The sequence below is a fragment of the Hippoglossus stenolepis genome, chromosome 3 (genome assembly GCF_022539355.2).
Source record: "Hippoglossus stenolepis isolate QCI-W04-F060 chromosome 3, HSTE1.2, whole genome shotgun sequence".
Classification (NCBI taxonomy): Eukaryota; Metazoa; Chordata; class Actinopteri; order Pleuronectiformes; family Pleuronectidae; genus Hippoglossus; species Hippoglossus stenolepis.
The window spans coordinates 4993393-5014096 of NC_061485.1; the positions used below are offsets into that span (position 1 = coordinate 4993393).

Below are 20704 nucleotides of genomic sequence, written 5' to 3' on the forward strand. Positions count from 1 at the left end.
TACAAGCATATATATATATGTTTGTAAATACACTGTGTTTACCTGCCTCATGTTCCTGTTGCTGCTGTGACACCTCAATTTCCTCTTCCCATAGAGATCCAGACACCTGTGTGTCTGGATTACAAACAGGCAGATTAAGTCAGTGATGTTATGTGTTCCCTGTCTGGAAAAGGGATTAGGTCCTTTTAGGATATTCAAGCTTTTTAAAATATTGCTTTAAAACATGTGTCAGTAAGTACAGATTCATTCTTTCACATTTCTGTACTGTCAGTGTATGTTGATAAAATTGACCCAATATATCTGGTGAATGTTGCTCTGTCAGTGTCATCCTCACTACGACCTTTAATCTGCTGAGATTCATTGTTGACTGAATTGACCTGAAATGAGAAAATATGTGAACAGTAGATGTCTTTAACCGGTGGGCGGGTCCTGTCCACCCTGCCTGCCCCTGTCACTCTCTCTCTGATTGGATGATTCATGGGTCTGACAAGGGGGCTTAAAGACAGTGGGCTGATTAAAGTAGATTACGAGGAGGAGAGGGGGACAGAGTGTGTGTGCTGGCATCACACTCTGGTCGCCACAGCGATGGCTTCGCCGTGGAAACACTGCAGCATCCTCCTCCTCTCTCTCCTCCTCCATCTGCAGTCGTCTACCTGCCTCGACCGGCCGCCCGCTGACAGGTAGGTGGAGACGAACAGAGGCAGAGATATGAAGCAGTTTGAAGATTAGAGTTGTTGTGTTTGACCTCTCCTGACTATCTAATCTTTGACTCCCGACACGTTCAGCTCAAAGATTATGGATGTGTTCCCATTGACCACCTGCCCTGTGTGGGATTTCATTAATTTATTCTTTTTCATTTCTTCAAAACTGTGATTTTTTAAATTTATTATGTGGTCGTTTGAGGAGCACAGGAAGAAGCGTCAGCCCAGCAAGAAACAATTCGTTGATAGACAGAAATCTAAATGACAACAATGAAGACAACTGAGTATTTGCAAAGAAGCGAAAAAGCCTTTGAAATGAGGATTTTCTGTGTTTTATATCACAGCAGAACACAGAGACTGAAGCTTACGTGTATCAAAAAGCCAAAAGGAGCTAAATGAGCTGCTCACTGCCTGGAGCGAAAAGGAGAGTTCATTGCACTCAATCAGATTGACACAAACCAGTATTATTCCCAGTCGTGTCCTCGCAATTTCTTTCTACTGCCAATGTCCAGAGGTAATGAGGAAAATGTTGTTTTCTTAGTAAAGAGGCAGAAAACAAAAATGTGGAGGTGAAGGTTTGGGATGGAGGTGAAGGTTTTGGATGGAGGTGAAGGTTTTGGATGGAGGTGAAGGTTTTGGATGGAGGTGAAGCACATCACAATATTTTCTCAACCCTGCTACCTGCAAAAGTGTTGAACTGGATTTGAAACACCAACCAAACAAGATGGTCATGAGACACAATCTGAGGTTTTTGCAGAATCCTTCAGTGTAGAAGTTCTTCTCTGACAATGACGTTGAGACAAACCAAACTTTAATGAGACGATAATGACGTGTCAACAGATGTTCAGGCTGTGTCATTTCTCACAGTGTGCAGCTGTTCGTGGAAAAATAGGGAGAAGCTGCAAAATCTCCTCTTGGCCGAGAGCCACCCCATCCTTCATGACCGGTGTGTGTGTGAACTCTGATTGTATGATTATGTAATCAATTTGATCCCTCAATCCACAGTCCTGAGCTCTGACCCAGAAAACAAGAGGAGCTAAACCTTGTTTTGCAAAAGAAGTAATGAGGAACATTATCTTTTTGTATCAGTTATTTATTGACTCTCCTGTTGTTTTTTTGTTTACAGAGCTGCTGTCGCTCCAATCCATGGTTAGTATCTATATATCTATCTGTCTATCTATCTATCTATCTATCTATCTATCTATCTATCTATCTATCTATCTATCTATCTATCTATCTATCTACCCATCATTAAAGTTACATTTTGTTATTTCCTCTGCAGATGAAGGGGTCACACACAGTGATGGAGGGATGTGGATGGAGGACACAGAGCAAACAATCAGACAAATGCTGCAGGTGAATTAGGTCTTCTACTAATTTTTGGGGATTAGAGGTGAACAATCAATGTAATACCCGCTTAAAAATAAGAAAGTGTTGTGATCGTGAAAGAAAGTTTCATTTCACTGCTTGTAGATCTGGGATTCATGAGTTGAGAAAAGAGAATGAAAGGGAGAAAGAAAAGAAAGGAGTGAAGTAGGAAAGACAGAAGGTCTGATGAGGTTTGAGAGGGAAAACCTTTATTGTAACAAAGGTTGTGAATTCATGTGATTTTATTCTCACATGAAATATCAAACTTTCTGTCTCCAGCCTCCTCCTCAGTCTCCACAGAGGAAGTTACTTCAGGTTCCAGGAGCTGCTCTACCCTTCCCTCCCCTCAAGGTGGCGTAATTCACTTCACACATGACTTACCTATATGTTCCCGGTCATGTCCTGGACCTGGTCCCTGCACGCAGACATGAAACTTATATCCATCTTCTCATGTGACGTCAATACGACAAAGAACAAAATGATTTCATGAAATGTCAGTTTCGCTTTAAGATGATCTGTGGGATCATCACATGTTTTTAGCGTCACTGTCCTGTGAGAAAAAAACATCTTAACTTTTCACGAGAAGATAAAGTTTTTAGCTTTGATACCATTAATTCACCATATTGGTGACGAGAGGTTTTTAAATATCTGATTTAGCAGGATCATTTTCTCAGCTCATCAGGTGTAAGGGTATGAAACAATGTACAAACTAGTAGAGTAAAACTAATCCCTCTGAATGTAAGAGTATGAAGCTGCATAAAATGAAAAGTTCAGGCTCATCACATTTGTAAATCCACCACGTTGCACCTGTGTCTCCCCTGCAGGTGTTCTCTGATGGGGAGCCGTGCGTCATGTTCCAGGCCAGGAGACTGTCTCTGCGCCTCGAGAAGCAGAAGCAGCTGGACCTGACAGAGCGAGCGTTCTCTCCTCAGAAACCTGTGGACACCAGCCAGTCTGTCTGCCGCCAGGACAAGGCAACGTATGTACTGTCCACCTGTCTGTCTGCATGAGCCGTCTGCCTGTCTGTCTGATGTGCACACAACCTCAACAGCATCAGACAACACTGATGTTTTTCTGGTGGTGGGGGTTTAAACAAAAACTTTTCGATGTATGCCCCCCCCTCAGGTCCTGTTTGCCTTGGGCCCCGAAAGTCCCTTGAAACACACCTGAAAATAAGTCAAAACAGAGGAAGGATGTTGATAATAGAGTCAAAGAGACAGAATGTTTTTGGGTTATCAAGTCACAAGGTAACAATCACGTGTGTGTGTGTTTCTGAAGGTTGCTCATGAGGTTTGGAGACGTGGAGGATTTGAGAGGCCTTTCAATCAGGTTAGTCATACCCCCTGTTTGCCGTATATACACCAAACTATAAGGCAAACCTCCACCAAGGCCCAACAAGTATCCAGCTATTATGATAGAAATATATATGTCATAAAGCATCGTTATTCATCACGATCATCCCCTCATATTCTGGCGAGGATGTTTCTTTAATTCACAACTACAACAAACGGGTTCTTCCAGAGTCCAGGCCCAATCCCTCAATCAAGTTTGGTGAAAATGGGTTTTGTAGCTTTTATGTAATCCAGCTAACAAATAAACACAAACAGGCTAAAAACGTGTTTTCTTGTTGGAGGTAATAAACGACAATCATGTGATCAAAAAGGCAACAATACTGATAAGACAGATCTACATGAATATGTCTGATTAAAAGTTGCCCTGTGAAGTTAACACAAGTTATGATTCTATTCAGAACTACTCCTCATAACGCACGTTGTGTTTCTTTGAGTCCACGGTCTAATGTGTTAAAGATGAAGAGCCAAGTGGAGCATACATGTGAAGTCTGGATTCACAGTCTTCTCTCGTCCCCCTGGTGTCAGACTGCAGCTGTCCAACACCTTCTACGAGTCGTCCGGTCAGTGGTGGTTCTCCGTGGACAGCGTCTCTCTGCTCTACAACACGTCTGAGGAAGCTGTGTTCAATGCCAGCGAGGTGTACGCTCCAGCCTCCTCCTCCTACCACTGCCTCCATGTCAGCAACCTGCAACGCCACAGCGCCCTGCTGCTGCCCAGCACCGACCACGCCCGCCGCTGGACCATCACCTTCACCGACTTCCAGGTACCAGTCACTGACACACACTTACTGCACCTCAACACCAGGGAGGATGTCTTTGAACCATCACACTACAATTTTTGATTACTTCTGAAAATGTCTCCTCCCTCTCCTCAGATTCAGGCCTTCAACGTCACCTCCGGTAAGTTTTCTCCCGCCAGCGACTGCGCCACTTTCCTGACGCCAGCCATCCTGATGGGCCTCGTCACCTCCCTCATCCTGCTGCTGGTCCTGGCCTACGCCCTGCACATGGTCATCCACCTGAAGCACATCGAGCACGACGACGAGCACAAGGCCGACGTCTACTACCCACAAACCCCTGAGCAGCCTGAACACTGCTATGTGGAAAACATGGCAGAGAAAAATATTCTGGAGTAAAACCAAGGAGATAAATAGAGACTGTTCTCTCTCTCACACACACACACACACACACACACACACACACACACACACACACACACACACACACACACACACACACACACACACACACACACACACACACACACACACACACACACACTGCTGACATCTGACACCAAACCTCTGGTATGATGGAACTTTCTGCTCAGGATTTGCTTTTTGAAACATATATTTATAGAGTTTTGTAATTTGTCTATCGGTGAATTGCTGTATTTGTCTTTATTATAAATTTATTTTAAAAATGCGTCATTTGGTTTGCTCTGTTTTTCTCTAGATATCCGTTGACAATTGTATTTATTATATGTATTTATAATTTTTCTGTGTTTCTTGTCACAGAGCGTAAAAACGTTTAGCAGCTGCCGACTCAGCGTCTCACATGACTCTTCATTGAACAAAGCTAAAGCCAAGACTTTTATTTGGACATAGAGTATTATAATGGCAGTTGTGGAAGAAAATATTTTTGAGTAAAGAAGAAGTGATAATTGAATTGACCTACTGATTTGAGTCTGTTGATGGAACCCGTCCTGATTTCATTACTCTTTGTCTGAATGCAATTCCCTCTTTCACCCTTTCACCTTAAGAACATCGCTGTTTTAAAATGTCCTTACCTTTGCCAAATGATTAAGTTTAATCCCTTCACAAATGCCTTTGCATACAGTGTGATCACCACCTCTTTGCCCGCAGTAGAACCTGTCTCCTCTTGCTCTTTAGTCTGCTGCCTCAGTACATTCAGCATTAGTAGTAGAAGTAGTAGTAGTAGTAGTAGTAGTAGTATTACATAAGATAATCCTTTATTAGCCCCACAACAATTTACTGTGTTACAGCAAAGGGGACAGTCAAAAATAGACACCAGTAAAGTAAACATGAAATTTAAACACAAGGAGAATCTAAAAAAATATAAATGAATAGGTGATTATAATTTATTATTATCATTATCAATAAAGCGATTCAGCTAAAATCATCTATTTCTCCTGTATAATCTCTTGATTTTACACTCCAGTCCTATAGGTGGCAGTAATGCACCTACCAGCTGTTTTGATTATGATGAAACAAACACCACAGAAGCAGGTGGAAACCCACGCTGACCTCAGGGAAGTGCTGACAGTTCCTGTTCAAACTTTTTAATATTAAACACCACGCGTTGATCTACGCTGCGGTTTTATTCACGAACCCTTTGTGTAGTTTAGTTTTGAAACAAACCGCCGGAGGTTGAGTCTAACTCGCGGGTTTTAGTGTGTGTCTCCCCCTGTTAGCATGTGGCTAACCGGTGTAGCTGTATGACTCTACCTGCCTCTCGCCGCCTCTCGTCAGTCTACCTCTGCCCGGTTGACCCCTCGCTGGCCCCGGGGACTTCATGTTGAACCGCCTCCCCGCGGCCCTCGCTCTGTTCCCCCGCCGCCTGCTCCTCTCCTCCCCGAAGACTGTGACCCGAGCCTGCAGCCGCCTCCTCGGCAGGATGGAGCCCGCCGTGGTGAGGTGTCTCCCCGGGGAACCCAAACTCACCATCTCCTTCACCCTGGACGGCAGCAACAAGCGCATGCTGCGGGACCAGGACGAGCCGCTGGCGAAGGTCCTGGCCCGGATCTCCAACGGCATCGCCAAGGGCCAGGGCAAGGCGAAGAAGTCCAAGAAGCACAAGTCGCAGCAGCCGAGCGAAGCCCCGCCGCCCGCCGCCGTGGTGAAGCTGTTCTTCGGCGGGGACGAGGTGCCCGACACGGCGGTGAACTCGGAGGCCTGGCGGGACGGAGCCGTGCTGCAGGTGGGAGACGTTCAGTACTCGGTGCAGAGGAACTCACCCACCTTCACCACCGCCGAGCTCCCGGTGTCTCTGCTGGCCGGGTTCCCAGTCTGCCCCAAACTGGAGGTGGAGTTCGGGGACCTGCAAGAGTGCGAGTTGACCTGGTTCAGAGAAACGGGCCCAGACACAAGGTACAGGTATTATTTAAATAACAGTGTTCATGATGAAGAGTTCCTTTAGAGACTATTCCTCATCTAGACCCCATCACACCAGTTCAACATCTAAATCCACTTTACTCTGACTTGTCACATCGGGACCATATCAGCAATGTGTGTAAAAGCCTTGTTTTATTTATGGAAGCACAAAAAACTCACTTTTTCACCCTCTCAACCACAATGTACCAAGTCCAGAGAAAGAAAACCCTTGTTGAGAAAGCAGAACTGATTAAAAACGAGTAAAACAGCCTCAGCTGTAATATATTTTAGTTGAAGAAGTGTCGGGTCATCCAGCACATTTGTCCTTATCTTGTTCTTCTTGTCTCAGCCCTGAAGTTGCTGGGGAGGTCGAAGGTCAGGATCCAAGCTGGACTCAGGTGGGATGTGGGAGAGTCCACATCCCGTCCAACAACGACATTGGCTTCAGACTCAAACTGCGCTGCACACCCAAAGATGGAAGTCGCAGTGGCTTGGCCAAGGAGCTGGTCTCTGTGGGAGCCGTGGAGGCCGGACCAGGCATGTGCACGTTTGACGACAGACACGCGTACACTGTCAAAGAGGCGGAGTGGCCCACTATGAGGGTGGTGTCCTACAACATCCTTGCAGATGTCTACGCCCAGACAGAACTGTCCAAGACGGTGCTCTACCCGTACTGCGCCCCGTACGCTCTGCAGCTGGACTACAGACAGAGCCTGGTCAAGAAGGAGCTGGCTGGATACAACGCTGACATCATCTGTCTGCAGGAGGTCGACCAAGGTAAACAAAAAACAACCACGTAATTTGAAATGGATCAACAATCTTAGTGATAAGTTAACCATAGGACTTAAGAGTTGTGTCAGCAAGAAACCTGAAACATTCTAAGCATCATACAGATTTATATATGTATCAATCAAATTCCTATTTGGTTTCACTTAATTATCACAATGTCGGATATTTATTAATTTCATGTTTTATTACTTTTCCCTTGAATCAGTTTGATATATGAGTTATTAGAACTTTTCTGTGAGCTGACGTCATATGATGGATGTGTCTCTGCTCTCTTCAGGGGTGTTTGAGGACAGTCTGACTCCGTCTCTTGATGCCTTCGGTCTGGACGGAGTTTTCAAGCTGAAGGAGAGGCAGCATGAAGGACTGAGCACCTTCTACCGCAGGTCAGGTCTGCAGGTGTAGTTTAGTCTGACCTGATGTAATATCAGTGGCACGATTTTGAGGGTAGTCACGATTTGATTGGGTCACATGGCACATAAATTATGTTTCTCTATAAGTGTGAATTCATGTCATGGTAGGGTTGAGTGTTTTTAATTTTATAGCTGATAATTTGGGTGATTTTGATATACAGTAAATTCTGTGGTAACTATAACTAAAAGTCCTCGATGTATCAGTCCATCGTGATGAGTTTCTGCATCAGGACATGAATCAGGACTGATTTAAATGACAACATTGACTTTGTATACATGCTTATATCTTGATTTAACATTTATTTAATTTCTCTGGTGTCCGGTTGTTTTATGCATATCACAGCTTTTTGTTTGTTGTTTTCAGGTCCAAGTTCAAGCTGCTGAGTCAGCATGACATCATGCTGAGTGAGGCGTTGACCTCTGACCCCATCCATTCTGAGCTGTTGGAGAGGGTTTCTGCAAACAGAGACCTGACCCTGAAGGACAGAATACTGAAGAGATCCACCTCGCTGCAAGTATGACAGTTCACCTCTGAATCGTCCGGGAGACGACTCAGACCTGTTTTATTTTTGTTTTGTGCCACATACTTTTATGAATATATACTTTGGTCAAACATCAAGGTTGTTAAAACCAAAAAATTGCTCACATTCCTGCTGCTGATGGATAATGCATCTCAAGCAGGTTTTGAGTTTACTCACTGAAATGAACTGAAACAGATTAGTACTTACAAGAGTATTACAAAAAAATGGTTTCTGGGCTTAATAATGCAGCATTTACCGTTATGAAGATTTACGCAGACAAATCAAGAGCACAATATTTCCAACAGGAGTCAAACTAATAGATAAATAAAAGCCGATTTATTATAATATTTGTTGCTCCATAGTCGTTAACCCTCAGCTTTATGAATATCTCCTGTTCCTGCAGGTCAGTATACTCGAGGACCTGAAGAAACCAGGCAGGAAGGTGTGTGTGGCCAACACTCACCTGTACTGGCACCCGAAAGGTAAAAGCTCATCGGAACATGAACACACCTCAGTCACTGACATGAGAAGGAAGTGTGATGGTCATGATTTACATGAGAACAAATGTCTGAAAAATGAATTAATTTCTTTTGAAGGAGGGAACGTTCGCTTGGTCCAGATGGGCGTCGCCCTCAAACACCTGAGTCATGTGATATGTGAGGTCGCACCTGGAGCTCCTTTACTCTTCTGTGGAGACTTTAACTCCACCCCTGCCTCAGGTAAATCCCCACCCAAAGGTCTGGCCTCATTGATTGCAGTGTTTTAATATTGACTGCATCCGTGGATCTGTTCAGTAGAAACACCATCTTATTGTAATAGCTGCTCACATTATCTTTGTTCGTCTCCTCCTGCCGTGTCAGGTGTGTTCCAGCTGGTCACTGAGGTGGTGGTTCCTCAGCAGCACGCAGACTGGAGCAGCTCGGGGCCGGAGGAGTCCTGCAGCATGGAGCTGCTCTCTGGTTTCCCCCCGCTGCTGAGCGCCTGCGGCCAGCCGGCCTACACCAACTATGTGGGGGGATTTCACGGCTGCCTGGATTACATCTTCATACAGCCCGACAGCATGCAGGTACTAACACTGATACCAGACAGGGTTCTAACCAATGTATACGAGCTATATGTGAGAAAATCTGTAAATGAAAATTTACATTATTTACTTATTTATTACTGTTTTAAATCTTTGTACTGAAATATAACTCAGTAGAGCAAATACCTCAACCATGGCCCAACTCCTCATGAACCCAGATTTAAATTCTCTAGATCAAGATTTTTATTTGGAACCTGCAGATGAAAACATAACATCCTTGGCAAAGATAAAATTGCTTGATTATACAGTTCTAATTGGGTTGTGTTGTTTGTATAATTAACCAAGGAAGCTAACATGATGTACATGTGTGCGTTCGTGCAGGTGGAGCAGATGATTCCTTTGCCCAGTCACCAGGAGGTCACAACCTATAAGGCTCTGCCCAGTGTGGCTCACCCGTCTGACCACATCGCCCTCGTGTGTGACCTGCGCTGGAGCCCCTGACCTCTGACCTCCAGTCACCTGGTTAAAGATGCTTGAGAACTGCAAATACTTCATTTTTAATATTTGAATGAAATCACGAGTAACTGGAGTTTACTGGAGATCAGTGAAAATCAACAAAAACATGAACGACACAGTTGAGTTCATGTTATATCACTTAGTCATTAATATCAAGAATAATTTATCATCACTGATATTCAGTGTTGGCTTTGTCACTTTAAAAAAAAGTTATTAATTACATTTAGCTTGTTAATTCTTTCAGAAGTGATTCTTTGGCTGGTTCTTCTTCGCCTTCTTAAACAGCCGTTATAACTCATTTTAGACCACGTGTAAACTTAATGGTTTCAATATAAGTATTTATTATTTTTAATATGGTCAAACAAGTTGCTTGAATTGTTAAATAAATTTTAGCCTACTGAAACGCCCATTGATGAATTTGGCTCCTTTTCTGTCTACACATCTGAACCTTCAGCCACATTAAACACAACGGGGGGGGGGGTATTATCTGAGATCTGTCAAGTCAAATTCTTTATTATCTCCTCATCCTGTTTGTTGGGTCAATTTAAAAGCACTTTGTCTTAAAATATTCTCACACAATCACATCTCAAAATTCTGTGGAAACCCGTTCCTGTCAGGGGAGAAAAACTAAAAATACACTTTATTTTGTCAAAGTAGGATTATAATCTTTTTTCTGATTTTGTGATAATTTAGAAATTGCAATTGTTTTAACTAAAATCCTTTACATTCAGTGCACATTAGATTTAAATATTCTGCACATGCTTTCACCACATGTCATCAGCCCTTTATTCACTCTGTGGCAAGACGAGTTCAAACTTACAGCCACAGAAGCAGGACATTTTGGCCGTCTTACTTTTCCAACTCACTTTCTCACTAGTTTTCCTGCACTCTCAATCAGGACACTTGTCATTAAAGTGGCTCTAATCAGTGTTTTACAAGAGCAACGTCTCAAATAACAACGTGAAAACACTGAATCATACTGATGAACCTACAGAGAATTATCACCTGAATCTCCTCTTGGCTTAACGTGGAGTCAGGGAATTATCTTCAGGGACGTGATGAGCAGGGTCGTGTGGGTCAGAACCACAGAGCCCTGGTTTCAGTGTGGGGGGGGGTCGCATGAGGAGGCAGAAGAATCCACAGAGTGACTCTGGCAGTATCTCTCTACATGACTTGGGACAAACTACCTGCAAATTACCTTGAAAACCCCTGATCAATTTGTTACCGGGTAAAACCAGTGCTGCTCTGCTCCCTGTACTGTTTTGTGTGTGTTGTGTCAAAATGTGAATATTATTATTGTTTGTTGATACAATTTGGGCATTAAAAAAAAAAGAAAAGGTAATATTGTTTACACAAAAAACATAGTTTACATTTAGTTTTGTTCTGCTTAATGCACTTCATGGTGAAACACAAGTGAAAACATCACTGGGATTATTTTATATCCAGTTTCTGACATTAGATCCCTTTCACACTGGACCTTTAATTAATAAATGATTGATTTAAAACTTCCTCATATTCTTCGACGGACACATCCGCCTTCCTTCGCCACGCTGTTTTTCTCTGATTGGTCAGAAGTGGTGAGGAGGCGGCACCAAAGTGGAATGTACCACTGCGTCGTATGTTGGGGGTGCAGAAAAAGTTAAGATACAATTTTACGGCATAGACGTGATAGCCTTGACGTTTTGGTCTATTTTTAATCAATAAGAATTAATGAAAAATCTATGCAAATGTTTATTTTTTCAAATTTACCATAATTCCCCCTTTTAATTAAAAATCGGGTGAATTCCAACATCCGCGAGTCAGTGACAGCAAGGAGACGCAAACCGGAAACCTGGTGATTGACAACCAGAATAAAAGCTTGAAAACGTTTTCAATGTATAGGATAGGAACTCAAAGTTCGGATGTAATAAAGGATTTAAAAAAAAACTAAAATAATGTGATAAAAATAAAGTTTGTTAGGCTGACACATGATTCTGGTGCCAGGTGGTTTATCTCAAATGGTAAGTTATTTTAAATGAAGGAGGTGGAGTTTACATTAGTCATTAAATTATTTTTATGAATGACTATAATAGTATTGTGTAGTTTTGGTAGTGTAAGTGCATATGTGTAAGTGTGAATGAGACCAAGTGTGTGTTTCAGGTGTATATTTGTGGAATTAGACATATTTCAGTGTGTGCATTGTATATTTAGTTAGTACTTTTGCTGATTGTCTTTATCATGATGATGATGATAATTATTATTACTATTATTATTAATAGATTATAGTTTATCTTGACCCTGAGTCTGAATAAAAAATAATAATAAGTCCAGTCAAACTTTACTTATGTAGCTCAATGTCACAAATCACAATAATCTTTCCATCTCATGACACCTTCTGTGCATATATATATATATATATATATATATATATATATGCATATGTAACATGGGGAAAAACTCAGTGAGTGAAAATAAAGGGAAACCAACAGATGAGTCGGATCATGTGACAGACATGTGATAACAAGATTTATTGTGAAACCGTGCACCGGATGTTGTGTCTGTGTCACGTCCTGACGTCAGCTCGTGTTTGAACAGTCTTACGTGTCATTCGTGGAGTCCCAGTGATCCTGAACCTTCTGGTCTCGTTGGATCCACTGGTCCCGGTGAGTTTCCACTGGTTTCACTCAACTTCCCACACACACGCACGAAGAAACACACGCGATGCTAACTGTGGCTAACAACTTTAGCTCACGGGCGCGTCGCTGTCAGCTACTGTTGATGAAGCTTGTTAGCATCTTGGCTAACACGAGCTAGCTCCAGTCACTGTGAGTTCATTAAGAGGCTGAAACCAAAAACACAGAAGAAACACACGTTTCAATCTGTCGTTTGCTTTGTGTTTGTGTGCAGCTTTTATCCCCTGTGTGTTATCGACCTGTACAAAAACTACACACGTGTACTTAGTAGTCAGTAGTTCACTATTACATGTGTACTCAGTTGTCACTATGACATGAGTATTCAGTCAGTGCTCAACAGTTTTACAGTAATTAGTACTTAGTAGCACTATAACACTAGTACATGTGTACTCAGTAGTCATCACTATATTATTAATTAATTACTCAGTAGTCATTATAACATTATTACAGAAGTACTCAGTCCTCATAAGTAAGTTACACGAGTACTCAGTGGGCATTACTATATTATTTCATAAGTACTCAGTAGTCGCTACAACATTCCAACATGTAGTTATCAGTAGTTATTGATTCATTTTGATCTCAACCATCTTTAAATGGTTTCCTGGCCTCTCTCTCTCTGTCAGCCTGGGTGTGGATGAGCGAGACCTTAGTGATAGAAGCTAAACGTTGATTATCTTTTCATTGTGAATATCTGGATGCGTGAGTTTTTACTACGAGTTTTTAGTTATTTACAGAACATGTTACACCGGTCTTCAGGATCTCCTGCAGGTTAAACTGGACTAACAAAGCCCCCTTCTCGCTGACAGCCTCAAGAACTAAGCGATTGAATTCATCAAAGCTATAAACAAATATGTGATGAATCTGGCAGGTGCTTCAGCAAACCTGACTGTGATCATCAAATCCGTGACTCTCCTCTCTCCTGTACAGGCTGGTTCTGGTTCTGAGCTGCAGTCACCCTGCTTAACGGTTGCTAACCTACCAGAAGCATGAAGGCCTTGATCCTGGTGGGGGGGTACGGGACCCGGCTGCGGCCGCTCACCCTGAGCGTCCCGAAGCCGCTGGTTGACTTCTGCAACAAACCCATCCTGCTGCACCAGGTGGAGGCGCTGGTCAAGGTACAGAGGAGACGCCCAGGAGGATTTAACTTATCTGCCGGTGTGTCGTTTTGTGTTCTTAAAATTTCTCGTCTTCAGTGAAAGTAATGTGTGTTTGTGTGTGTTTGTTTGTGTGTGTGTGTGTAGGCCGGGGTGGACCATGTGGTTCTGGCGGTGAGCTACATGTCAGAGCTGCTGGAGAGAGAAATGAGAATCCAGGAGGAGAGAGTACGTGCAACAAACACTGACACACTATGACACCTGTGAAACACGACAACGTAGACAACACACACTGAATGTTTTAGTTGTGAACAGGAAAAACCTGAAAATATTTATTTGCAACACTTCCTGTACCCGTTTCAAAGTAAAAGCACTCTAGTGCTTCTGTCGACATTTTTATTATTCGCAGGGTTCATGTCTGAAAACATCTTGAGAAATAGCTTTTAAGTGGTTCATATTTTGCAGCATTAAATACATTTGAAAAGGGTTTTTTCATTCTCCTGGCAGTTCAGTGTGTCAAGAAAGAGTATTAATATTCATGGTGCTGCATCCTGAATGTTCCTTTGTTCTCTCCTCAGCTCGGGATCCGTATCTCTTTGTCTCATGAGACGGAGCCTCTGGGAACAGGTGAGTTTCTCTTCACCACAGACAAAACCAGACGGGAAACGGATCTTTCATGACTATGACTGAAAGTTTAATGTAAAGAGTAGAAATCAGACTTCAATATGTGTGTTGGTTTACAGCCGGTCCTCTGGCGCTGGCACGAGAGCTGCTGGATGTGGACAAGGAGCCGTTCTTCGTCCTGAATTCAGACGTCATCTGTGATTTTCCCTTCAAAGATCTTCTGCAGTTCCACCGCAACCACGGCAAGGAGGGAACTATCGTGGTGAGAAAGACGGAGACAAGCACAGTGACCTGGTTTAGCTGCAGAATGAAAACCTCGACACAAGGTCCAGTCTGGTGGTTTTTAGCTGTGCTGCTAAAAAGTTGACTGCTGTTTGAAATATTCAGTCGTCAGTCTAAAACAACGTCTGTAGTGGGATATTGTCATTCTCACAATACTCAGACCACAATTAAATGTGGCTTAAATTTTTTTGACAATTTCAACTTCCATCAGAGAAAGGAAGTTAAATATATACATAAATAATTGTCCAATGTTTTACAGTCATGCAAAGTCCTCTTCGTATTTGACAGGCTGATACTTTTTGTCTGTATATACATAAACAAAAGGAGATAAATTAGTTTGACTTTCTATAGAATTGACAATTTGTATTGCTGTGTTTCATTTTCTTAATATAATACAGAAGACTTATTGTGTTATAATGTAAGATTGACTAATCGTGTGTGTGTGTGTGTGTGTGTGTGTGTGTGTGTGTGTGTGTGTGTGAAGGTGACTCGGGTGGAGGAGCCCTCTAAGTACGGCGTTGTGGTGTTTGAGACGGAGAGCGGGAAGATTCATCGCTTCGTCGAGAAACCACAGGTCTTTGTCTCAAACAAGATCAATGCAGGCATATACATCTTCAATCCCAGCATGCTCAGCAGGATCCAGGTGAGAGGGACACACACACACACACACACACACACACACACACACACACACACACACACACACACACACACACACACACACACACACACACACACACACACACGTGTCTACTTATTTAACCTTGTGTCAACATGTGTAGCAAGTGCTGAGACTTTAACTGTAAAACTGCATAAAAAGTGAAATTCTCTCTGTTTATAATTCTACATAATGAATGAAAACCAGAAGAAACATGTTGTGTTTTCTTTTGTCTGTGCAGCTGAGACCGACGTCCATAGAGAAAGAGATATTTCCTGTCATGGCAGAGTCGGGGCACCTGTACGCCATGGAGCTCCAAGGTAACTGTCACCGATACTGCTGGACCACAGTATAGTGCTGTAATACACCAGAACCAGTATAGACCTCATGTTTTGTAATTGGTTACACAACTCAACATAGTTTCATAGTTTCTTGAGTTGAATGAATGAATGAATGAAAACCAACTACCCATAGTTACTTATTCCTTTTATACTGTATAAACAGAAATATAAAAGAACTCTGTTCATCTGATTCACACACACTAATGAAACAATTCCTCTGAGAAGAAAAAAATATGACTTCGCAAACACATAAATCTGATTTATGGTCTGTGTTCTCCAGTGAGGCCACCATTACCGCAGTTACACTGTTTGTATTTAACTACATGATAATACTTAAAATATTCAGTGTGTGGGATTTAGTGACATCTTGTGGTGAAGTTGCATGTGAAGGAGCAGAGGCTTGAGGATTTTGTTTTTTAAGTGTAAAAAGATCACGACACTCAGCTACTGTTAAAACTGGACTTAATCTTGTTTGCCAGTTTCACTCTAGTGTCCAAATGTAACTTCAGGAAATCTTTCTTGGCAAAATCTGTGAAAACTACATCTGTCTTTACAGATGAGACATGATATGAAAACGTGTCTCTAGCTAAATAGAAACTGTCTCTCTTTCCACTGTAAAGGTATTTGATGAAGCATTCAACTATTTTACCAGACACAGCACAAATGGTAACATAGTTTTAGAAAGTATTTTGGAATTTGACCTGCGTGCTCGCTTTGGTCACTGCAGCTCACAGCTCAACCAGACGTAAGTGTTTTTCTAGTTCGTAGTTCTGGAGAGGAATCGTCTGTAGAGAAGCACAGATACCGACATCAGCTGCAACAACGTGTTTAATCAGTCGATCTGGATTCTCCTTCAGACAGAAATCAATATCTAGATCAGAAACAACCACCGTTCTAATCTGTTATCGGTGCTTCTCTAGATCCACGTCCCTCTCTGGGAGCGATCAGCTTTGTGTGAAACAGCGGAGCCACGTAGTTAATCCTCGTCTTGTCCTGTAGTCCAGTCAGACAGACTGGTCTGAGTCTGACTCTGCTCCAACTCATAGTGGCTTTGTTTCCTTTGTGAGTCTGAAACGCTGAGCAGCTCCCTGCTTTTAAAACTAAGACCACGACTGAAGGTCTTTGTGATTTCCTGCAGAGGATTTAATGAAGTGATTCTTTTGCCCAGTTTAAAAAAAATCTGAATCTGCCGTCAGAGCAAAAACTCAGAGCTGAACGACAACAAGTCTCAACTTGTTTTTAGATCAAGTGATTTCTCTTTCAAACACAACATAATTAAGATGTGGTGACGTACACAGGCTTATAAACACAACACAATTAAACAAGTACAATTTTAAAATAGTTTAAAATGGAGTAACAGAAATAAATGAAACTAAAATGTGCTCACTGATGCTCAACATATGGAATTCAGCTCAACAGTGAAAGTTATTCAATTTGTTTGTGAATTTATAGAGCAGGTGTGTGGACATATCTGTCAATCGTGTGACATCATTCTTCAGCACCTCACCTCTGTTGGAGATCACAAGAGCCTCCTGGTTTTGTGTCCTTGTTTCCGTGGAAACTAACTGCTCTCACTGGTTTTATCTCTGTATGCTGTCTGTTGGTCTGTCTGTCTGTCCGTCTGTCTGTGTGTCTGTCTGTCTCTGTCTTGTCTGTCCGTCTGCCTGTCTGTCCGTCTGTCTGTGTGTCTGTCTGTCTGCAGGTTTCTGGATGGACATCGGTCAGCCTAAAGACTTCCTCACAGGGATGTGTATGTATCTTCAGTCGCTACGACAACAGGCTCCTGAGAGGCTACACACGGGGCCCAGTTTCCTCGGCAACGTCCTGGTGGTGAGTGCCGCTCGTTGAAGCTATGGTATGGATTAAAGAACCGTAACAGTCCATAATGATTTTCATTCCTCTCCGTCTTTCCTCCGCAGGACCCAACAGCTAAGATCGGGGAGAACTGCACCATCGGGCCGAACGTGACCATCGGTGCCGGCGTGATCGTGGAGGACGGCGTCAGGATAAAGCGCTGCACGGTGATGAAGGGGGCGCGGGTTCGATCGCACTCCTGGCTGGAGAGCTGCATCGTGGGGTGGAGCTCCTCGGTTGGTCAGTGGGTGAGTGGAGGACGAGGGTCACTGGCTTTTTCCAAACAAACATCATTTGACTGATAAAACAAGATGAACGCTGGAATTGATTTATGTGTTGCTGCAGAGACATTTACACAGCCATGACGGTGACAGCAGAGCTGTTTGGGTTTAATAATTACCAGCTTTAGCAAATAGAAGTCAGAGTAACCTACTGCTCCTGTCTGACTCCCTATATACGTGGAGAACTGTCATTTAGAATTGGTCTAATCAGGCAGAATCTCATCTCCTCCTAAAACCAGAACCAGGGTCAAAATCAGAACCTGTATCAACATCTGTTGTTTTCTGACCTGCTACAGTTGCACAATGAATCATATGTATGTTTACGATTCTCCGTGACCAATCATCAATCGTTGTCACGTGCGATGACGACTCACCTCTGTGTTAACTTCTGTCGTCAGGTTCGAATGGAGAACGTGACGGTGCTGGGGGAGGATGTGATCGTGAACGACGAGCTTTACCTGAATGGTGCCAACGTCCTGCCTCACAAATCCATCAACGAGTCCGTCCCAGAGCCGCGGATCATTATGTAGCTGCAGGCGGGGGGGAAGAGCTCGCCGCCTTCTTTTTTTTAATGAACTCAACTGAACGCCCAAGCTGTGCCAGAGAGAGAGGGAGGAACAGACGGGCAGAAGGAAGGAGGAGGAGGGGAAAAGGAACAAATGAAGGTTGTTTTTTTTTTACTCTATTTTATTAATTTAGCCTCTTTTGTTTGCCCTGCTTGGCTGCACCTTCCATCAGTCTGAGCCGATGGCGTTAGCATGATCGGCTGAAACGCAGTCTGGCCCGTCAGGCTGATTCAAGTCGTTTCACCGCTTCAGGTAAAACACTCTCGTCCTGAAAGTGGCGGCTGGTGAACACTGCTTTAATAATAAAGGGGGTGAGGTAGGGGGGGCGGGGCTGGTGGAGGGACAAATACTGAGGTTACTGAGAATGTTAAGGGACGAGGGGGTTAGAGAAGGATATGATCACTGCTGTTCAGATTCACTATGCATTTACATTTCCTGTAACGGAGACTGAAACCGTGGCCGATGACACTGAGATCAATCAAAACGCTGTGTTGGTTATAGTTAAATCCACCAGGGCTGTCACTTTTATTCACATATTCAAACTGCTTGTTGAATTCAAAATCTACAATCCTAGAAGCGCATCGGACCATCTGAAGTATTTTGCCCCCGTGATCCAGCAGAGGGCGCTCACTAAATCCACATCAATAATGTGGAACTTCACTTCTTAACTTCACGGCTCTAAAAGCTAAACGTCAACATGTCTGGTCTCCTGGTTTGAGCAGAACAAAGTGTCAACATCTGAAGTTCTTGTGGTGAATGATGAAACACAGAGAAACGGCTTCATACTGGAGTCGTCTTTGTTTCCGCCTGAATGTAGTTCAATCAATTTTTATATAAGAATTCTGTTTCGTCTTCGCCTCGGTGAACTTTTCTGTTCTTTCTTTGTATCATGTAAACTTTGCTTCAATGCCAAACAAACTGCATTTTAGAGTCAGACACTAACAATACAAAAGGGATAAATTACCATTTTTCCATCATGTTTTTCTGTTTGTTTTTTAAAGCTTCACTCTTTACTCTTAGAAGAATCCTGTCATGAACTAAATTGATGATTAAAAGCATTAGGTCACTCAAAGGGGGAAAAATTTCAGATTTTGAGAAAAATGTCATGATGAGAGAAGATCAGTCTGTCATCTGTATTTAATCGAGAAATACGCTTCAGTATAAGTTTCATAATTAACGTAATACTTGATCGTTTGTCTCATCAGCACCATTTTATCATAAGTATCAGGACTTTGAAATAGTCTCCTTTAGTGGAGGGGGAAACGTCTTTGAGGTTATCGTTGGTTACATCTCTGTCATGTATAGATTTCATAATTCCTCAGGATATTAAGAAAATAGTTCTGTTTTTTTTGGGCCCTAAAACTCTGTCGTGCTTTGACCCTGAATGTCTGGACCACACATCAGGGCCATTCAAGTATTTTACTGAGCGACACGAATAACAGTCTGTTCGAACCAGATTTCACTCAAATGAAGGTTTACATATTCACCTCGTCTCTTGTAAGAACCAATCATTTTTTAATGTTTAACTGAAATGATGTCGAGTGAAACGAGTCATTGAACATCTCCAGCAGAAGGTTTTCTGGAGCGCAGAGGTCAGATCGGATGTTTCCTCCATGTGGAACAAAGCAGCCGGTGATTTCAGCTGCCAGACACTGAACTGATCTCTGAACACGATGCACTGGTTCTATGCTCGTTAGTGATTAAACAGTATTTAGGTTACTGAAGACTTTGTGTCTGAATGAATAAAGTCAACTCTTGTAATAAAGTCTTTTTTTAAAGAGAATAATATAATCTACTGACATTCACATCTCGTCTCGGCTCTTTTTTTTTTGGTGTGATTATCAGTTCACTGCTCAAACACTGACAATTGTAATTTGTGAAAATGGGTTATAGAAATCAAATGATTTATTTATAATATTTTAGTTTGAAAAATGTGAGTGTGAACGAGACAGAAAGGATGAAATGAAAAATCCTATGTTGTCGTATTCTGGGAAATGTAGGATCCAGTGTTTCAGGAGCTTGACTCGTAGTATATCGAGTTTTTCTTCTCAGTCTCACAATTTCTCTGAATTCTACACAATGATCTACTGTAGTAATCGTACGAAACAAATCTGAGTGACATGGTAGAATGAAAAAACATCAAATAAGCTATAAAAATATAGTAGAGCCAGATCATTCACTGTATATAAAGATGGATGATGCATCTCAACGTCCTCCCACTGCTCAGAAATGAAATTCTGAGGGGAGAAAGGAGATACGACCTTTTTAACCTCATGTCCACCAGCAGGCACTAAACAGTCTGAATAATGTCTCAGATCCAAATCTCTGATTACAGCTTTTGTTCTGAGCATAAACACACTCGGTAAAGTGAGCTGAAGCTTTTGGGCCCTGCTTGGCCAAGTGGTGAATCACATTCTTCTGAACCACAGTGAAAAGCTGCAGAATGGGAATGAGGAGGAGGAGGAGGAGGAGGAGGACTATGTGATGTTTCTATTGGCCGATCACTCGTTCAGTCTCCTCTGTGACTGGCTGGCAGAGC

The 20704-nt window shown here is 42.6% G+C and overlaps 3 protein-coding genes across 4 annotated transcripts; all 3 read left to right on the forward strand.

Annotated features, from left to right (window-relative positions):
* The first annotated feature begins 536 nt into the window (after window positions 1-536).
* On the forward strand, window positions 537-4845 carry atp6ap1la (ATPase H+ transporting accessory protein 1 like a). Its single transcript, XM_047339425.1, has 8 exons — window positions 537-680; window positions 1828-1850; window positions 1984-2057; window positions 2349-2420; window positions 2894-3048; window positions 3348-3398; window positions 3947-4184; window positions 4296-4845. The coding sequence occupies exons 1-8, from the start codon at window positions 586-588 to the stop codon at window positions 4554-4556; spliced, it is 969 nt and encodes a 322-aa protein (XP_047195381.1). The 5' UTR covers window positions 537-585; the 3' UTR covers window positions 4557-4845.
* A 781-nt stretch (window positions 4846-5626) lies between these two features.
* On the forward strand, window positions 5627-10202 carry pde12 (phosphodiesterase 12). The gene is made up of 8 exons (XM_035151872.2): window positions 5627-6530; window positions 6883-7310; window positions 7600-7705; window positions 8097-8247; window positions 8657-8735; window positions 8850-8972; window positions 9114-9319; window positions 9659-10202. Exons 1-8 carry the CDS (start codon window positions 5956-5958, stop codon window positions 9776-9778), a joined length of 1788 nt encoding a protein of 595 aa, XP_035007763.1. The 5' UTR covers window positions 5627-5955; the 3' UTR covers window positions 9779-10202.
* A 2135-nt stretch (window positions 10203-12337) lies between these two features.
* Window positions 12338-19970, forward strand: gmppb (GDP-mannose pyrophosphorylase B). 2 transcript variants are annotated; one of them, XM_035151874.2, is made up of 10 exons: window positions 12338-12435; window positions 13393-13580; window positions 13707-13787; window positions 14138-14186; window positions 14303-14445; window positions 14950-15108; window positions 15365-15443; window positions 17167-17294; window positions 17384-17566; window positions 17998-19970. In XM_035151874.2, exons 2-10 carry the CDS (start codon window positions 13452-13454, stop codon window positions 18127-18129), a joined length of 1083 nt encoding a protein of 360 aa, XP_035007765.1. In that variant the 5' UTR covers window positions 12338-12435; window positions 13393-13451; the 3' UTR covers window positions 18130-19970. The 2 variants fall into 2 exon arrangements, with proteins under 2 accessions (XP_035007765.1, XP_047195413.1); XM_047339457.1 differs by lacking the exon at window positions 12338-12435 and adding an exon at window positions 12463-12597.
* The last annotated feature ends 734 nt before the right edge of the window (window positions 19971-20704 follow it).

Coding starts and splice junctions, on each gene's coding strand:
- pde12 (XM_035151872.2), top strand. CDS start 5,956: ATGTTGAACCGCCTCCCCGCGGCCCTCGCTCTGTTCCCCCGCCGCCTG. Junction 7,311..7,599: donor TCTGCAGGAGGTCGACCAAG/GTAAACAAAAAA, acceptor TGCTCTCTTCAG/GGGTGTTTGAGGACAGTCTG. Junction 8,248..8,656: donor AGAGATCCACCTCGCTGCAA/GTATGACAGTTC, acceptor CTGTTCCTGCAG/GTCAGTATACTCGAGGACCT.
- atp6ap1la (XM_047339425.1), top strand. CDS start 586: ATGGCTTCGCCGTGGAAACACTGCAGCATCCTCCTCCTCTCTCTCCTC. Junction 2,058..2,348: donor CAATCAGACAAATGCTGCAG/GTGAATTAGGTC, acceptor TTCTGTCTCCAG/CCTCCTCCTCAGTCTCCACA. Junction 3,399..3,946: donor TTGAGAGGCCTTTCAATCAG/GTTAGTCATACC, acceptor CCCTGGTGTCAG/ACTGCAGCTGTCCAACACCT.
- gmppb (XM_035151874.2), top strand. CDS start 13,452: ATGAAGGCCTTGATCCTGGTGGGGGGGTACGGGACCCGGCTGCGGCCG. Junction 17,295..17,383: donor TCCTCGGCAACGTCCTGGTG/GTGAGTGCCGCT, acceptor TTTCCTCCGCAG/GACCCAACAGCTAAGATCGG. Junction 17,567..17,997: donor GCTCCTCGGTTGGTCAGTGG/GTGAGTGGAGGA, acceptor TTCTGTCGTCAG/GTTCGAATGGAGAACGTGAC.